This window comes from Bombus vancouverensis, chromosome 5 (genome assembly GCF_051014615.1).
Source record: "Bombus vancouverensis nearcticus chromosome 5, iyBomVanc1_principal, whole genome shotgun sequence".
NCBI lineage: Eukaryota > Metazoa > Arthropoda > Insecta > Hymenoptera > Apidae > Bombus > Bombus vancouverensis.
The window spans coordinates 8,322,611-8,340,697 of NC_134915.1; the positions used below are offsets into that span (position 1 = coordinate 8,322,611).

The 18,087-nt window shown below is 34.9% G+C and overlaps 3 protein-coding genes across 3 annotated transcripts; 2 read left to right on the forward strand and 1 right to left on the reverse strand.

Moving 5' to 3' along the window:
* Window positions 1–1,015: 1,015 nt before the first annotated feature.
* On the reverse strand, window positions 1,016–2,147 carry LOC117164900 (uncharacterized). The gene is made up of 3 exons (XM_033348328.2): window positions 2,090–2,147; window positions 1,526–1,660; window positions 1,016–1,327 (listed from the first exon to the last, which is right to left on the reverse strand). The coding sequence occupies exons 1-3, from the start codon at window positions 2,145–2,147 to the stop codon at window positions 1,101–1,103; spliced, it is 420 nt and encodes a 139-aa protein (XP_033204219.1). The 3' UTR covers window positions 1,016–1,100.
* A 3,666-nt stretch (window positions 2,148–5,813) lies between these two features.
* Window positions 5,814–9,917, forward strand: LOC117164582 (uncharacterized). The gene is made up of 3 exons (XM_033347725.2): window positions 5,814–6,079; window positions 8,015–8,182; window positions 8,699–9,917. Exons 1-3 carry the CDS (start codon window positions 6,025–6,027, stop codon window positions 8,911–8,913), a joined length of 438 nt encoding a protein of 145 aa, XP_033203616.1. The 5' UTR covers window positions 5,814–6,024; the 3' UTR covers window positions 8,914–9,917.
* Window positions 9,918–10,968: 1,051 nt separating this feature from the next.
* LOC117164578 (uncharacterized) lies at window positions 10,969–17,989 on the forward strand. The gene is made up of 5 exons (XM_033347723.2): window positions 10,969–11,379; window positions 11,851–15,204; window positions 15,735–16,573; window positions 16,640–16,783; window positions 17,048–17,989. The coding sequence occupies exons 1-5, from the start codon at window positions 11,148–11,150 to the stop codon at window positions 17,267–17,269; spliced, it is 4,791 nt and encodes a 1,596-aa protein (XP_033203614.2). The 5' UTR covers window positions 10,969–11,147; the 3' UTR covers window positions 17,270–17,989.
* The last annotated feature ends 98 nt before the right edge of the window (window positions 17,990–18,087 follow it).

Here is an 18,087-nt window from a genome sequence, read left to right on the forward strand (position 1 = left end):
TACAAGATGATTTATATATTATTAAGTTTGGTGCAAACATTTCAACCACAAAACTTCATACAGTAGCTTATAAAAATTGTTTTTATAACTGTATATTCATTATTATATATTATAATAATGTATACATATATATACTATATATTATTGTAATGCTTGTATTTAGTATTTTGAACTTAAAGGATAAAAGAAATAAAAAATTTTCACTTCATGGTTTTGGTTTTATGAACTTCTTATTCTTTTGAGATAAAATTAAAACAATTTACTTTAGATTATTATATATTAGGTCGTCCGAAAAGTTTCTTTCGTTTTATAAGGAAATAATGAATGCACAACATTTTCCGTTTTATATTATTTTATTGAATTACATGTGATCCATTTTGTTCTATCAAGATAAAGATCAGAACGTTTGATGGATTAGGTTTCATGTTTATATAAAGATGCATCGTTGTAAAAGACGTGTCTGTAAAAAAAAGACACTTCCCGGACAACCTAATACATATATCATAGATTATTTGCGAATATATCACAGATTTAATTAGATTTTAAGAATTATATTATTTTGTATTAAATAAATAGAATAACTTATTCGGTTTCGGTTTCTTGCAAAATGAAAGCAAAGTGCCAGGGGATGGGCTAGAAATAATAAAATCTATTTACAACCGCCCTGGAAAGTAAGTTAACGATCTTACGTTTAAACTTCCAGCGGAAGCGTCAACTTACTTTCCGGGACGACTGTATGTACCAACTACTTTAGATTGCGTAAGTTGCAAAAATGTACAGTGATGCAGTATTTTTTTATTTATAATATATATAAAACCACTTTGTTTCGTTCTATTTTCCTTTTAATTTAAACGGTATCGTTTTCACGCACTTGCTATATCTTTTAATAGATACTCTTTCTAATAATATACATATTTTATTTTTATTACATTTTATATTATCCGGACGATCAATTAGATTTATCTATTTATTTATTTACTTTATCGTAATATATTAGTAATAAAATGCCATTTTTCCAGACTCTATTCGTGAAATTGAGTAACTTTCATTGTGACGATATCATTGAAATGAAATATCTCTCTTCCAACGATATGTTCGTGTCAGGTAGGACTTCTAACGAGAAAAACTATAAATTGACACAGAACATACAGAACTGTGGTCGTCATGGATGAAAATGTCGTAGATCGATTGCATCCTGTACTCTTACATTCGCATACAAATTGATAACTATCGCGTGGGTAACGACCTCTATAACATTCGTTGTCAGCACTTCCCCATTTTGCACACTCGCGTATTATTATGTACTCGTGAGAATTCATAAAATAATCTAAAAATTATGTGATTAGTTTACAATTAGTTTACAATTTATCTTCTATATCGTAAAGATATTTCGAAAAATAAAGAAATAATAGTTTAATGTACGTGATACGAGTGAAAGATAATGAAACTTTCCAAATAACAGAAAGAAATAATTATAATAAATAAGAAGAGAAATGTAAAAGAGAAATTGTGATTATCAACTCACATATGTACACAGCTTTACGACAAAATGCTTGTGATGAGGAGCATGGCTTCAAATATCTTATATCCGCCGTATTAATAGTGCAATCTTGATCCCTTTTACTGTTACATTGATAACACGTAATAGCTTTCGATTCTTCTTATACGTGTCAATAACGTATCAGATATGAATTTACGTATATAATAAGGTTAATACAAAGTATGATAGTATTAACATCATTAATGAATAACATATTTTATATAGCATACTTCTTACGCGCTTCTTCATTTTGTTTGTTATTTATATTTATAAAACAGAATATAACAAAATTTGGAATAAAGAAATGTTTGAAAATTTTTCCTATAACAGCCATAAAGAAAATCGAAACGAATAATAGGGCATTAAAGAAAATATGCAAAAAGAAACTTATTCTAAAAGTATTGTTCGCTTTATTTGTGTAGTTTATTGCTTCAATTATACTAACAGTCAGTATATATCTGTTTGTATTCTGCTTTATGCATAATTGATAAACATATATTCTGCTTTATCTACAATTGATAAACATGATATTTCTTTTATGAAACTTACCTCTTTGGAATACAAATAAAAGCAACAGTACATGTAATGCATTTATTTTTACATGCATTTTAAACTTTCTTTTGCGTTTCTATATTTACAATGTATTTAACATTTGTTCGCCAATTGTCGAATTTTTTCAAATTACAGCCACTTTATCTAAATTACTGCGACATTATCTTTTATTCGACTATCCTAATATGTAGCTAAAAGAATGATGGGAATGAATATTACTATTGAGAGTAATAATAATAATGATTGAAAGGTTATATAATCATACCATGACAAATGTGACCGAAATGGAAAATTTATTTTCTGCACTTTTATCCACGTATTGCAACGCTTTATATAACTTTCTATATATTAACTTATACAGTAATAAATATTGCCCAAGCGAAACAGAAACAATCAATTTAATTTAACAATTTTTCATTAACTTTGACATAAAAATTTAGTAAATACCTCTTAGACATAAACGTGACAAAATCAATACATAGCTATTTTCGTGACGCGTGGAAAAATTTGTTTCTAAAGTGTCTTTAAATTTAATTTCATGTCATCACTAAACAGTGTTACCACTACAGCCTTAAAATACAAAAAAACTATAAAATAATAAGAGGAACTATAAAGTTTCATTGAAACAAAAATAATAATATTAGAAATATTCAATTTAGAAAGGGAGGTAGCTTAATTTATTATAGTTTTACTTATTTTTAAAGAATAAATTCAAACTATTATAATTTAAATCTTCATACAAAAAAGTGTAATTATAACAATTTAGCTCAACAGTAAATTGCAAAATCTTAAATACTAATATTTATATCATAGGACAGTTTCAATTCTTTTAGATGAAATATAAGATAACGTATTTGTTACTGTTACGGAATAAAAATTTCACGTGGAAAAATTTGCAAGTAAATTAATATTTGAGAATTATTTAAAAGCTTAATAAAAACGTAGAAGTAAATTCCTATTTTATTTCTTACTTGAAGAGGTAATATCGCATTAAGGAAAACATGTTTGTGTGGTATAAATATTCGTGTAATCTCATTTTTAATATAAGTATATTTAGGTATATTATAACATTGATAATATTATATATGAAATATCTACAATTATCAATTGATTCAAATATGATGATGAAATGTATAAATTTGTTAAATACTTAAAAATAGGGCAACGTTATACTGTTGACAGCACGCGTTATATATATGCTAGTTGTTTTAAGAGAAATACGTATTTGATATTCAAGATATGAAATATTTCTTTCAACATCGTTACGTAAGATTATCGAATATGGATAAAAAACTAACTAAATATTCATCATGCACACTATTTCATGTCCTTATATAAGTTCAATGTAAATACAAATTCTAAGAAAGATTTTATTTTGAGTTTTATGTTTATTAAGATACACGGGATGTTTTACACAATTCAAACGAAATGTATTTCTTAAACGACAGGTGAGTTAATAATGAACTTGGAAATTATTCGAATTATTCTATCTCTTAGAATGCATATAGTTTATAATTTATATTATATTTATTTATAATTTATGATGCATATAAATCATTACATATAAATTCTTGAAATAACGTGCAAAAATTGAGAAGAGTATTCGTTGGCAGTAACAGATTCCTCATTATTAGTAGAAAAGTGATTCCATTGTTACATTTTTAAAAGATTTCAGAATACTTATCACTTAGAACATAATCATCGAAGTGGTGTCAGGGACTCACTATGTTGCTAAATAAATTAAATACTAACTGCGACGAGCAACGTGCAGTGAAAATCAGATCACATATATGACTTTCAGTAAATTCAATACGTTTCAGTTCTGTATCATTTTCACAGATTTTATTGCGAAAATAATTTCACTGTTTACATTAGCCACATCATATTCTTAAGAAGAAACATGTACGTGTTCTAAATTAATGCAAACATTAAATAATAATAATACGCACATAAAAAATGTCAAACAATCTAGTTATACAAGCAGAAATATTTCTAATCAGTATTTCCCTGGAGCATAAGATATTAAGGTTATTAATTATTTGTTATTATATATTACTGCCAATTTTTTTTATTTGTTTTTAATTAGCAACATATAAAGGACTTATCTTTATATCCAAATGGGACAAATAACAATAAACTGAAGTATTTTGTTCTCATTACTTCCGCTGGCGAGTTTAAAAAAATAGGTCATAAGGAACGATGATTCAGAAGCTTAATAGCAAGAGTGGAAAGATATCCTTCACGTTCCTTTCCGTATTGTTCGCGTGCAACTTATTACAGTAGCTTCCATGACATTTCATGACGTTCAGTGTGTCACAGGAAAAGGGATATTATCCACTTATCGTGTTCCAAACCACCACTTTACGCTCCATTTGAACATAAAGCTCTTCGTACCGCCCACGGCCTTCCCTATTTAACATCCAGCCCTGCCTTGTCCGTCAAAACAATCGTATTTTTTATCATCAACGATTATGGCTTTAGATTGCTACAGAGAGTTAACATTCTAATTATACTTTCTAGGAGGAAGTAAGAACATTCCAACGATATTTGTTGTTTATTATCATACATAGATATATTTAACGTTATATCTGGATAATTTTTGGTACTTCTTAAAAAATTAATTTGAGTTTCATTGAAACAGGACAGACGACGTTTGTATGGTTCATCCCAAGGATCAATTCTGAACCTTTGAAACGACGAGATGATATACGCTGGCAAAATTTTAAGAGATTTCGCGGACAATTTCAAAATCGCAGGTTGCGTATACTTTAAAAATTAACGAATTATCTTGAGTAAATTAGAAAATTGTAATACCACCCATTTGTATGACATAAACGACGAGATTGCAAAATCGTATCGGAGGAAGACTACCAAATCAAGTGAACATAGTGTGCATAGGTGAACTCGTTATTCATGATAATTTAAGAAGAAAAATTATACACGATGTTTCACAAAATAAATTTAACTTTAGAGTGTTGATTTCAACGTTCGCCTATGTTTCTGTACACGATTGCGTTCATAATCACGAATAATGTAAATTGTTATTTACCATCGTACCAGTTGCCGATACGAACTATCAGTTTGAATTGGTTTATCGATATCGGATAAAACGCAAGTGTACTTGCTACATTTTCAAGATCAACTTTCTCGAGGACCAGCCCTTATTTAAGAGAACGTTGGTCTTTGTTACGAATCAATCTTTTTTTTATATATATAAGAAATCATACCCTGCTTGATAATTCTACGACACTTACCAAAACACCCCACGCGTCTCTTGTAACAAAATGCTTCAATTAGATTTCTGGTACTTATTAGTTACCATTGATAAGAATATGGAGTATTTTGTACGTAGATTTATCGTCACTAGTGATATTTCTAGCGAAAATAAGAAGTGTGTAATCACTGAAACACAGTAAAAATCAATCCCAGGTAGCAGCAATCCTTCTACTGACCGTTCGTCAAAAATATTGATTTCTTGATATGGCGCGTATAGCAGTAACGATAGAAAATCTGTGCAACGCAACGTGGAAAACGGGAATCCAAATCGCGGACCGCAAGAAGCGACGAAGCTTTCACACGACCGTGGCTAGATCGTTTGGTCCTTGGATTACTCGTTGGGGCGAGATCGTTTTTCCCATTCGTCTCGCCTCGTCTTGTCGACCTTAGTATTCCTCGCGCGCAATCATGTATTCATGATTCTATCAGTGGTGTAAGCTTCGTCGCCTTAGTTGCGGGCTTGCGCTGCAATCGCGCCGAACGACAGCCAACGCGAACAGTGCTTCAGCAGCTGTCGAGGCCGGATGGTTGGCCTCGTCAACCCCTGATCTAACCGCGTTCTCTCTTTCCCGCCGCTCGGTCGCGCGTAATCTACGCCAGTGACCGCGAGAAACGTTAATCGTAGAAGGACGTGCCAGGATAATACCGAAACCAACATGAAGCGCTTTCTCATCCTCGTCGTTTGCCTATTGGTCATTCTCGGTTTTTATGGTAAGCGTCTACGCGTCGAGTCTGTGCTGTCTTTGGTTCAACGATCGGGGCGGGTTTACGAGACTGCTTCCTATCGATCCTCGTATCCTTCTCTAAAAGACCTACTTTCATCGCCATTTCCTTGTTTTTCTTCTTTTTCTTCGTTCCTCTTTGTTTTTTGTTTGTTTTTTTTTTACTGCGTTATAGTCGTATAATCGTATAAAAGTTCATTTCCTGAATCGCGTCGTTCAGTGTGTGACGTAACTGATAAATAGTTCGTTCTCCGTTTCTCTACGATAACACTTCGTTATGTTAACTTACATTCTTTAATTGAAAAAATAATTACTGTACTTGTTTTGATTTGATTGTACGTGCGATGTGCTAGTATATTATATAATTTTTTTTTTATGTTTTTTATCTTTCTTAGCTACTACTACCTAAATACAATTGAAAAATATAATATAAATTAATCGAAATTCGCGACACATTTGCTTTTAATGTATAATTCTTATTCCCTTTTCCTCCATGTTTGCCCTGTTCCTTTTAACTCTCGTCAATAAAGTGATGGTATACCCTATTCGAAAAGTGGATCAACTAGCTTCCTCGTTCGAGGGAAGCGTTTAAATGCGACGTCATTGTTTCAGCTGATTTAACAATAAGCGTGTATAATATGCCGTACGTTGTTTGCGGAAGCAATTGAATATCAAATAATTTTCATGAAATTAAACGATCGAAATTGTATGCTCCAAAAAGTACCTATAATTCCGCGGTTTGATTTAACCAAATGGACTGGTGCGAACGTTAGTGAGATCAATGACGACCAGCTATGCGCAAAGCAGTTTTCACATACGCAATACATTCAAAGTCACTTGTATAAAATTTCATGTTTATCGTGGAATATAAAACTCAAGAACAGAAAGTGGTTACTTACATCAATATCAACATTGAAATGATATTCGACATTTTTATAATTATCTTTTCGCTTCTAACATTTCTTAATTTGCAGTCCGTTTAATCTCTGAAGTGATTATGGTGTTTATTGCTATGATAGTTCGTTATGTAAATTATACTGTTAGACATTCGTTATTTATGTCCTGTTACGCTCAGAAAAATGAATGACCGTAGAGACAAGATTAAAACGCGAAGACAAGCGCGTAAACTTATTGTAGCTATGCCTTTCCAGGCCAGATAGCTGCATTGATTTTTATATCAGTAGGGTCGGAAGTACAATGAACCTTTATTCAATGGGAATGTATGCTATTTCGAAACGTTTCCTGGTTTTTATAAAACAAACTTCATGAAAGACAGCTAAATTACGATGCTCTATGGTAATCCGAGTGTCCAAACGTTGACCTATATAAACAGACGCGTATACATAACGACAACAAATTATTCAATTGTGCTGACATAAAACGCATTTGGAAGAAGATAGTACCACGATCCCCCTGGTATGAAAGTTTAAATTATCGCATTATCTTCGTATCACAGTGACCTCTCTTATCAACCACCCAATAATAATTTTATAACCTCGTGTTTCATGTAATTACGAAACTGAATATAAATTATATACGCTACCGCAATGCGGATAATACTGAGTCATATTAAAACAATTGTCATGTAAATTTATCTGCGCTGATGAAAATATTATAAGTTTCATTAATATGGGAGATGTAAATAGTTATATCGGAATCACAACTATTTATCCAAGTCTGTATTTTTATACGACGAGAAGTCATCAAAACAACTGCAAAAAATAGAACCTACCCGGAGATTCATTTCTTTTCATTTCTTTCATATATTTTTGCCTACTATCTCATCACCTATCGTTCCCTTTTGTGCATTTTTACAGCTTTTAATTTCTCATAAATATATGAACAATCGCAATTTATTTATAGCTTTAAGAGAATAATCTTTTGTGAGGGAAGAATTTTTAAGCAAATCATTATTATGTTCTAGGCATAAACGCGATGCAATGCTATCTTTGCAACAGTCACAACGACAGTCGATGCGCCGATGATAATCCACCCGACGCCCTCAAAAAAGATTGCTCCGACCTCAAAAACGGCTCGAAATATACCATGTGCCGAAAGATTACGCAAGTAATCGAGTTCAGCGTTAATGGACGTAAGTGACATTCAGATGCTTGGAGAAAGAAAATCTTTTTTAAATTATAGTTCTTATAATATTTCTGAAATATTCTTCAATTTATTTTAATATTTCATTTAATATGAAATATCTCTAATATAAATTCTTAATCGTCTTTATTTATATTCGTTTATGTTATCTTATTTCGACACCATTAAGATACGTTTCAACGAAAAATTGATGAAGGCAACTGTAACAGCTACGATGCTGACAATACCAATCTTTTAGAGAACCAGTAACTTTAATGGGCTACTATAACTTTAGTGCGCTATTACTATTAACCTAGACTAATACAGTCTCCTTATTACGTTGTAGAAAATTGCAATACGTGGTCACGCACCAGCGTGATTAGCGCAATACCAGTTATGATACAGTACTAGCTCAAGTAATTTGATATTTCGTACACAACATCGAATACAACTTATTAGTTTCATGATATCGTATCGATTATTAGTAAATAAGATAGACTGAACTATTACTATGTGTTTGAAACAGTTCCACCTGATACCCGAGTCATAAGAGGTTGCGGATGGGACGAGTCAAGTTATAAAGGAAAGTGTTACCAAAGAAGCGGTTTTGGCGGTCGTCAGGAAGTCTGTTCGTGTTTGACAGACTTTTGTAACACGGCAACACCAAACGTTTTACCACCGACGTCTCTGATTCTGTCGTGTGTTATTGGCAGTGTTCTTCTAGCATACATTCGTAATTAATTTTGAGAAAATTAATATACACTCGACCAGTCGACGAAGAGATGCGTCCGAGATCGTTAGTACCTGCAAGCAGCTTCGACTTCGCATTTTAACGGATCGGAAGTAAGCGAAAGTGGAGAGGACGATGCGTTTCAGAGCGAATAATATCTCACACACTTCCCACACTTTCGTCGTCAATGAAAGAAAAAAGCGTATAAAGCAATCGAAACAGCACTTAAAGCGCAAAATGTCTTCTTCTATCTAGAATTTCACGTTGCATCTCGAGAGCAAACGCTGGCGACCTCGAAATGTTCGAACGAACGGAAAAATTCTCGACAAGGATACGTTTCATTCGAGATTCTAAACATACTGCGGTGGCTTTCTGCCTCCGGCTGTCCATCGGTTCAAGATTACAGTAGTTTTAGACGAGATATTCCCGCTGTTCCTGATTATCTGGATGTTTCCAAGTGCAATATACCAAGGAGAAAAATTAACGTAATTACCAATCTCTTACGTGTAATTGCTGTTATAATATCGCTATAGAAATAATCGAAGAATATATAAGAGTGTATCTTAGGAAAGTAAATAGATATTTCTATCGAGAAAGTATCGCATACACATATCAGTTAACGCATTCTATAGTGATATTCGTATATAAATTTTTAACGAGATAATTTAGATAATTACATATCTTAGACGAGCTTTCACGAAAAGATCGTGCAGAAACTCAGGAACGGCGTGATCTTTGGTACTTTTTGCGAAATGTCGAACAGCTTGGCGAGCACTCCTCGATCATGCATAAATCTTCTTGAAAATCTTCAATTTAGGTGCTGAAGGTGTGACGACAGTCACATTGTGTTCACTCGACAATTTTCTGCATAGAGCTTAAGAATGATATTACATATGTAATAATTACGCAACTTGTTGAAAGTCTATATGTTGTGACAACCTTCGCGAAAAAACATCTGTATGATATGTTTTTGTGCGAAGCGAGAAAAATATATCAGGGTTGCCGTTGCGGAGAATACCAAGTCTCTTATTTTCCTTACATCCTATCAAACAATATAACGAACAACTCGTATCGAGAATAAATTCATGCTTTCCTTAGACGTTAGAGAGAGAATCTTTTTATACGTAAAAAAGGTACATTAGACAGTCTAGCATAATTTACGTTACATGTATTTTAATAAAATGCAATCGACATTCGTTGGAATTATTTATATTTGAAATCGCTTTTAATGCATTGAATTTTGTAATTTACTTTATTCTTAAAATCGATCGCGAAACATATCTATTTTTTATGTGATTTAATGAGATCGAAAGTATTTGAAATTTATACAAGATTAACAGGTACGTTGAAAACGTTAGATAATTCATGGATAAAAATACCCACGCCGTACGTCAAATTTTTCGCTCGTTTCATTGTTCCGCGTAGAGAATTTTGTTTTAGGTCAACAGCCAGTAATCTGCCATTTTTCTTCGTGATGTTCGTTGACTTTCATTTCGTAGATTACCATTTGCTTTTCAATATGTATATATAAGTTTGGTCATTTCTCGTTCGCAAGGAATTTCGATTTGTTTCCGTGAGAGAAGAAACGTTAGACGAGAAAAACGATAACATGTACATTTGTTGACTCGAGAAAGGAGTGGAGCAATTTTGAAAATCCTGGATTAACATCGAGTTCTTTGATTTAACCGCAAGTTCATTCGTTAAGAGTTTAAACCCTTTCCTTTCTCTGTTCTCCTGTGCTGTACCTATTTAAGCTCGATATGATTTTATCTCATTACCTGTCGTCCTCGTGAAGATATTTCCTTACTTTGTCACTCTTTTCGTCATCGATTATATTATTGCATCGTTTATCGAACACAAATGGTTTACTCAAGAGGAACAAAGAGGCATCTGAATATCAGGTAAAACGAAACTTCTTCGTCGTTGTATATGCATAAAATAAATCAAAGGGAAATGTGCTTAGGTTAACGACGTGTCAAATAACAGCTGACATAGTAGCCAAGTTCATTTCGTTTGGATAAAATATCGTTAGCTATACGTATCGTTTGTTAACAACATTTCTCTTCAATTTTATTTTATTTTAATTCAAAATGATTTAATACAAAAGTGTCAATACTTCGCGCATCGATTCGAAATTACGAATCTTAGGCGCGTGTGATAAATAGAATAAATTATTTCCTTAAACAGAGGTTGAAAAGTAAGAAGACAACGAGAGGATCGTATTCAAGCCGGGGTTAGGTGGATCATGCACCCTACAGCCGCACGAGCTAGTCGATCGTCCATACAATCTTCGATTCCGTCCGCATCAACCCCGTCGTCCCTCGTACATCCGCAGCAACAACAAATTCTTTATGGTCCTATAGCTAATCCAACGTTAACTCTTCAAGCATGCGGAAGTGGTCTGCATCCTTCGTGTATTTATCCAGGAACGCAACGTAACGCTGGTCTCGCTAATCCTGCTCCTTTGCATATACAAGGTGTAACTACGTTTCCTTTTAAAATTTGGTACATTTTGAATACTTAAAAAAAAGATAGCTTTAAAAAGTATTGCGATAATTAGTTCATCTTTAAACGAGTAAAAGATGTGATTGTTATTTGCACCAAATTAACGATTACATACTTCCACCGACTGCAATCTTTTTATCGACAGCCACAGAATTCGTTTTATCACTGATGCGAGTTAATAGGATCTTGCGTTTATCGATTATACTTCCTTTTCTTTTTTTTTTTTTTTTTTTTTTTGGATCTCAAGAATTTTTCCTTTCTATTGGAAAGGAAGGAAAGAATTAATAATTAATAACAGATATACAAACTGAATTTTGTACAATGAGAATGATATTACCGTTGGTGGAAAATATTAATTGTTATCAATTATCGGTATCAATGTTTATGTTAAATAATGGTTTCAGTTTTCTAAGATTCTCGTACAAACCCATCCATGAATATAGGTAAAAGCAGCAGATGGCCAGCCAAAAATAAGCTCGTACGAAATCAACAATATTGCCAACAGCAGCAGCAGCATATTCAACAGCAGTTATCCTACAGCCCGAAACCTCTGGTTCTGTATGATCAAACGACGAACAATGCCCCGATACTTCCACCAACTACTTCCTTTTTAATTGCTTCCTCGACGTACACGCATGGCTCTTTCTCTGGCGATCAGTACAACAATTCCGGAATTACGTTGATACCACAACCCTACTTTAAGCCTCCGGATGTACAAACGTTTTGTCTAATTCAAGATCGACAAAATATTCAGCAACAGGAACAACCATCGCACAGCTCCTATTATAATATCTCAGCTACAAACACTTGCAACTTGCAAGCAATTAATGGCAATTCAACGTTTCAATTTCCTAATCTCAGTCCTTACGCAGCCACGGCAAATTTCACCAACGGCCAAGTCACGAGTCCTGTTCAAACAGTACACTCTAATCAAATCTACCCTAATCATCCAGCAAGTTTAGTCTACGGTAGCCTACAGAGAGACAAACCTGTAGCCACTGCTGCCAATCTTGACATTGCGCCCCTTAAACTCGGCAAAAACAAAATACCTACAGTCGATACCTCTCGAGTTAACCCGATATCATCTGAAAATTACGACGAATGGCCCCTTCAAACGATTACCTCTCCCTGTAACGACTTGTTCAACATAAAACCGAGTACAGAGGATGAGGCAAGCCGAGAAACCAAGACGAGTTCTTCGGAAAAAGCTACATCGAACGTGTGTACAAAAACGCAGGAGGAACATTATTCCGACGAATCGTCTACCAGCTTCGATTTTACGATCGAGGCTGAAAAGATGGTTTCAGCGCTTTGCAACATATCTTCGAACGATATTAACAAAGAGGAAACGAAAACCGAGAAATCCAATTCGACGCCGTTGTTTAGCGGAGCTGGCGATACTGCGTCAAATAAGAATACTTGGTTCACCGAATTCTGTGCGGATTATGGGAGTGGTACGTCGATAGCTGTTCAAACGGACGGACCGTGCCTGGATAGGACACAGTATCCGGAACTGTTGCGAAAAGTCGTTTACTGGGGATGCACGGAAGCCGAAATCGTTTTAAACGATAGTTGCAAAACAAACGCCAGATGCAGTTGGTTGAAAAATCTGTCTACCGCCACTAAAACAGCAGTTACCAAATCTTCCACTTGTTTCCCAATTTTCGCCGGAGATCGTGTTTTCGTCGGCGATCTGATAAACGCTTTGTTGCGCATTAGCAACGGTTGGCTTGTTCTTGATAATTATTTGAATAAGCAGCACTATCCAAGCTTGAACGATAAATTCGACTGCGAGTTGCTGAGATGTTTTCGTTTGTGGGAAGAGAGCACACACGAGCTACTGAATCAGATCATCCACGCCTTCTTAAAGCTCGAAGAAAACGGCAATGCTTCTAATTTCGAGCAAAGATCAGAATCATTTGGAACCTCTTTTCCAGGTGACGTTTCAGTTTACACGAATCGCGACTTGTTTGATCCATCTTCAACTATGATTACATCGAAACAGAAGCCCGATAATAAAAAGAACAATCGAGATTCCAGTAACGGTGCGCAGTTATCGACCGGCAGCCTACGAAATTTCAGCCTGTACAATGCCAGCCAGGAGAAACAGTCGTCCCAAAAAGAATCAAAATTACGAAGTAAGTGGACCGTTACTGAGAACCTAACGACAATAGACAGCACGAAATCCGTGCCTGATATGTTCTTAGGGCACGCGGAATCTGCGGGTCAACCGAATAGTAGATTTCGTTCGAGAGGAAGCTCGTCCTCTGCCAAGACAGACACATCCACGCAATCCCTGAACGCAGAGTTTTTTCACCTGAGAAGCAAAATTCTTACGGAAAGCAATCAGGATCCTTCTAGACAATGGTTATTCAAGGAGAAGAAACAAGAATTCCCCGAAAATAAAGTTTCGCCGCAGGAAAATACCGACACCGTGTTTAGACTACAGCGACAATTAGATGATAATTCTGAGAGCAATTATGCTCAAAAATGTTTATCGAGGGTGGAATCTTCGTTTTTGAACCCTTCCATTAGTTTAGAATCTATATACTTTCCACCCGCCAACGACCACGAAAATTTTTATCCTAGTTACGCTATTTGTCCGTCGTATACGTTAGATTACGGTAGTAAAAATTCAAAGAGCCTCGAACAAAATCACAGAAATAAAACGAATATGGATTTAGTTTATGTTGGCAAATCGTCCACGAGTCAACTGGAGCTAGCGGCTGTGCCAAAGGATAAGATGACGCTGCTTAGCCAAATCGAACCGAGTATCCCGGAGAAATCATCGGAAGAAATGACTGCCAATTTGTCAGCTTGGTTCGCCAGTATGAGAAACTCTGATAACAGACAAATGCCATTTATGAATCCGGCGGATGTGAATACGGAGACTGTTGTGCCACGTGGGTCGACGCGCGCAGAAATGTCAAAGAATACGATGGATCTCGGTAGTTGCATCAGACAGTTGCATATCGACGCAAATCGTCAGTTCCAGACGCTGCAAAATATACAGAGCGTTCAGACTACACCCTGGAACGCTTATAATTTGATCAATAATCGCGTTCAAGTGCAGCAGGTACCCGAAGAATATGACAGTTCCGAAGATGTTAGAGTATATATGAAACCAGGAAGTTACAACGTGCCGAAAAAAAGACATCAAAGAAGATCAAATCGTCGTTTAGAAAGCTCCGCATCTCGAAACGTTGCCAATAGGTCCTCGAACAATCATCGCAATCATTACGTTAACAACAAAGAGAAAACGTTTTGCGCTCCAGCGTCGTCCACTCCTGTGTCTCGACCTACCGCAGCACCTATATCTAGCGATGTTAATACTTGCACAAATACAATGAAAGTGCCTTTCCCGGCGACTCCGATCGTACCACCTCCTACCTTCTCCCTTGAAAATTCACCTAGGATTTTAAAACGATCCGATACATCCAATTATACCGTGTCGGAAGATGTTACTTGGAAAGCAGCCTGCGCTTCCGCTGAGATTCTGTTAGAAGCGTTGAACGTAAAAGAGGATACGGATTTTAAGAAAACAGAAATCGATCAAGTCGACGTTAGTGAAAAGTTTGAGAGTGTGAAAGAGAACGATAATGACGATACAACGTCCCAAGCGGCGCAGGATCGTGAAAAATTAGACGAAAGCCTTTCGAAAAATTTAAAGGACAGTAACGATGGTTGCGGAGGCGTTTCGAGCTACGAAGCGTCCGAAGATGACTCGGGCTCCACGAATCATTTTTCTCTCAACACAAGTATCAACGAAGCTCTACAGTTGTCTGGTAATAAAAATGGTAATGATTATAATCGCTTAAAGTTTATTCTAAATATCGCTTCTATCGGAAAAACATTTTCATTCGAAACATTCGCATATCGCTTTGGAACTAAAAACGTAAGTCGTATGTATTCTGCGTATTCTATACATTCTACGCGACTATCGTATTACTATGATATTCAAGCAGAGTATTTAATTACTTTCAATGTCCAACATTAATTCTAATTGTTTAATAAAAATAAAATTTAATCGCTTTAATACTAGAAGGACGGAAATTTGAGAACTTTAGATTTTCATAACACGTAATTGTAAATTAACATAGCCGCAACAGAGAAGGGGGGGGAGAGTAAATCTGCTTTAAAGAATAATAATAATAATATAATGTATTTAGAGTAAAACAAGCTTTACTATGTATTTGTTCCGTACGTATAAAATATTGAAATATTTAGAAAAGTAAATGGAAACATGTGTCTGATGTCACATTAAGGCAATACTTCCGTTCTTCCAGCATTAAATATCGCAATATTTTATGCAGCTACCCGTTAACAGGTTCTAGTAAAATGAATGTAAAAACGGATTCGTGGTTAATCAAAACTTTGAACAACGCTAACATGGCAAACAAGCAGAAACGACGAAAAAACAATGCCGTTCCACATAGCTCAGAATCGTCAAACAGTTCCGTAACAGAGAATGAACAGCCGGCTCCCGTTGTTTCGTTAGTGACCAACAGTACCGTAACAACAGTCGCAACAACTACGACGGTGAAGAATCTTCAACAGACTATTTGCTCGAGGAAAAGTTCGTGCATTTCCTTAAACAATGGCCAAACAACGTTGGGAGAGGCCGAGCGTGTCATAGGGAAGGCAACTTATTCGGAGACTCTTCGACGTTGCGCATCCTTAAGTACATCCTTCTCGGAGAAGAAAGAATTCTGCAAGAAGAGCAAATTAAACATTGCCAACGTATCGACGATTTGTAGCACTGTAATACCGATCCCTGGACGCAAGTGTCAAAGAAAAGATTTCGAAAAATCATATTATCTCTTGCATAATAGATCTCGTAAATGTTCCGGGAAGAAAGCTACGAAAAATTTCGAGGTCAATGATACTCAAGTGGAGGGAACGTCGAAATCTACAATCGCAACAAAACACGGGAAGAAACGAGAGAATTCTGGATGCATCGAATTTTTAGACGGGAAATTTGGTGGGAAAGCCAGTGATAGAGGTTGGTCCGTATGGTATAGCTCGAAAAGAAAACAAAGTCTCAGTCCGCTTGCCCTTAGCAAATTAGAAATGATACATCAAACAGTTTGGCAAATGGAAGAAGCAGAAATTTTCAAGTGTCCATCCTCAGGAAGCAATAATGGAAAACAATCTTCTTCTCACACGGTTAGTTTCTTTGCATATACCCATTTCTTTAAATCGTAAATGGATAATTATATAATCTTCTTTTAGATCGAAGACTATTGTAAAGTTATTAAAAGTCCGATGTTCCTGGAAACGGTTGAATACAAACTAAAGAATCGAGTTTACCATAAAGTAGAACACGTGGTTAGAGACTTTCGTCGTATCGTTTATAATTCAAAATTATATCACAAGGTACGCAGGCTATTTTATTTATCGATTTTCTAATCTTTGCTAGACATGTAGAGAATCAAATTAATATGATTGAGCTACGATATATGGTCTGAACTAATATAGTTTTTCAATAAATAATATTTAATATTCATCGTGGATATAATGCAGTCAATATTGCATAGGAATTTGAATAAAGTGGCAAGACCTATTGTAATCTTCGAATGTGTTATCGAAAACTTTTATTTCTACTACGACTATAAAGTTCCCTTAATCATCTGATCGCAGGATGATCATGATCGAGTAAAGACAATTGAAATACTGTCGAAGAAACTCGAAGAACTATTCGAGGAACATTTTGCGAGTTGGGACTTCGATAATATTAGCGGTAGTCCAAGAGAAAGTTCGCCAGTGCTGCATCGCTTTAAGACGGCTGGTCAAAAACCGGTAACTGGACGTTACGGCAACACGAAGAAATGTCTGTCTTCTTCGATTACCAATAACATATAATATTGCTCATTAGAGTATGTGCTTTCTGCGACATCAAACTGCGCTTGGAGAATTATCGTGTCTATCATTCGTGGTGACATTTTGTTGTGCATCTATAATTCATATTACTATTAGATTAACAGATAACTGATTACATGGAGTTTATGTAAAATTGTTAGATTCGAAATTAAGTATATCTGTAAGGATCGGTCATAATAATACGCTCTAGTCACGCATCAGTTCGTATTATTGTCGCGTCGTAAGTGTTCTACGGTTTTTCTTTCGTAATGCAGCTTGCTACGTTAAAACATTTTTCGTCTATTTTCAAACAAGTGAAAGTTTAAACGCTTTGTTTTCTGGTACATACCTCCGTATAAGATAATGCATCTTAAATGCGAAACAAGACGATAGTTACTTGCTCTTTTTATATCATTGATATTATATATATATATATGAAAAAAGATAGTAATACGAATTACTTAATAACGTTGCAATGATCATAGCCCACAACTTGAGAATACTCAATTATCACTAAAAGAAAAATAATTTGAGCATTTTGTCCTTCATCCAGATTGAGGCATAAAGCATTAAACGAAAATAGTGAAAACGATTGAAATATTATAAGAATAAAATAATTTTCCATTTGTAATGTGATCAATATGCGTAAAATATATTATACGAGAAAAAAAAGAACTACTATAATATAAAATTGTACTGTCAAGCAAATAAAAAATTGACCAAATAAAATAGTTGAAAAAAATGGAAAATCCCGCGTTATCGCGATGAAAGAAAACGCATGCGCAGTATAGCCTCTATATTCCAGTAAAGTTAATGCGCAC

What these genes read in the sequence shown, in the direction of transcription:
- LOC117164900 (XM_033348328.2), bottom strand. Translation starts at nt 2,147, where the DNA reads ATGCATGTAAAAATAAATGCATTACATGTACTGTTGCTTTTATTTGTA. An exon ending in TTTATTTGTATTCCAAAGAG is followed by an intron (nt 1,661 to 2,089) that starts GTAAGTTTCATA and finishes GACACGTATAAG; the next exon opens with AAGAATCGAAAGCTATTACG. An exon ending in TCGTAAAGCTGTGTACATAT is followed by an intron (nt 1,328 to 1,525) that starts GTGAGTTGATAA and finishes CATAATTTTTAG; the next exon opens with ATTATTTTATGAATTCTCAC.
- LOC117164578 (XM_033347723.2), top strand. Translation starts at nt 11,148, where the DNA reads ATGCACCCTACAGCCGCACGAGCTAGTCGATCGTCCATACAATCTTCG. An exon ending in TGCTCCTTTGCATATACAAG is followed by an intron (nt 11,380 to 11,850) that starts GTGTAACTACGT and finishes CCATGAATATAG; the next exon opens with GTAAAAGCAGCAGATGGCCA. An exon ending in GTTGTCTGGTAATAAAAATG is followed by an intron (nt 15,205 to 15,734) that starts GTAATGATTATA and finishes ACCCGTTAACAG; the next exon opens with GTTCTAGTAAAATGAATGTA.
- LOC117164582 (XM_033347725.2), top strand. Translation starts at nt 6,025, where the DNA reads ATGAAGCGCTTTCTCATCCTCGTCGTTTGCCTATTGGTCATTCTCGGT. An exon ending in GGTCATTCTCGGTTTTTATG is followed by an intron (nt 6,080 to 8,014) that starts GTAAGCGTCTAC and finishes ATTATGTTCTAG; the next exon opens with GCATAAACGCGATGCAATGC. An exon ending in CGAGTTCAGCGTTAATGGAC is followed by an intron (nt 8,183 to 8,698) that starts GTAAGTGACATT and finishes TGTTTGAAACAG; the next exon opens with TTCCACCTGATACCCGAGTC.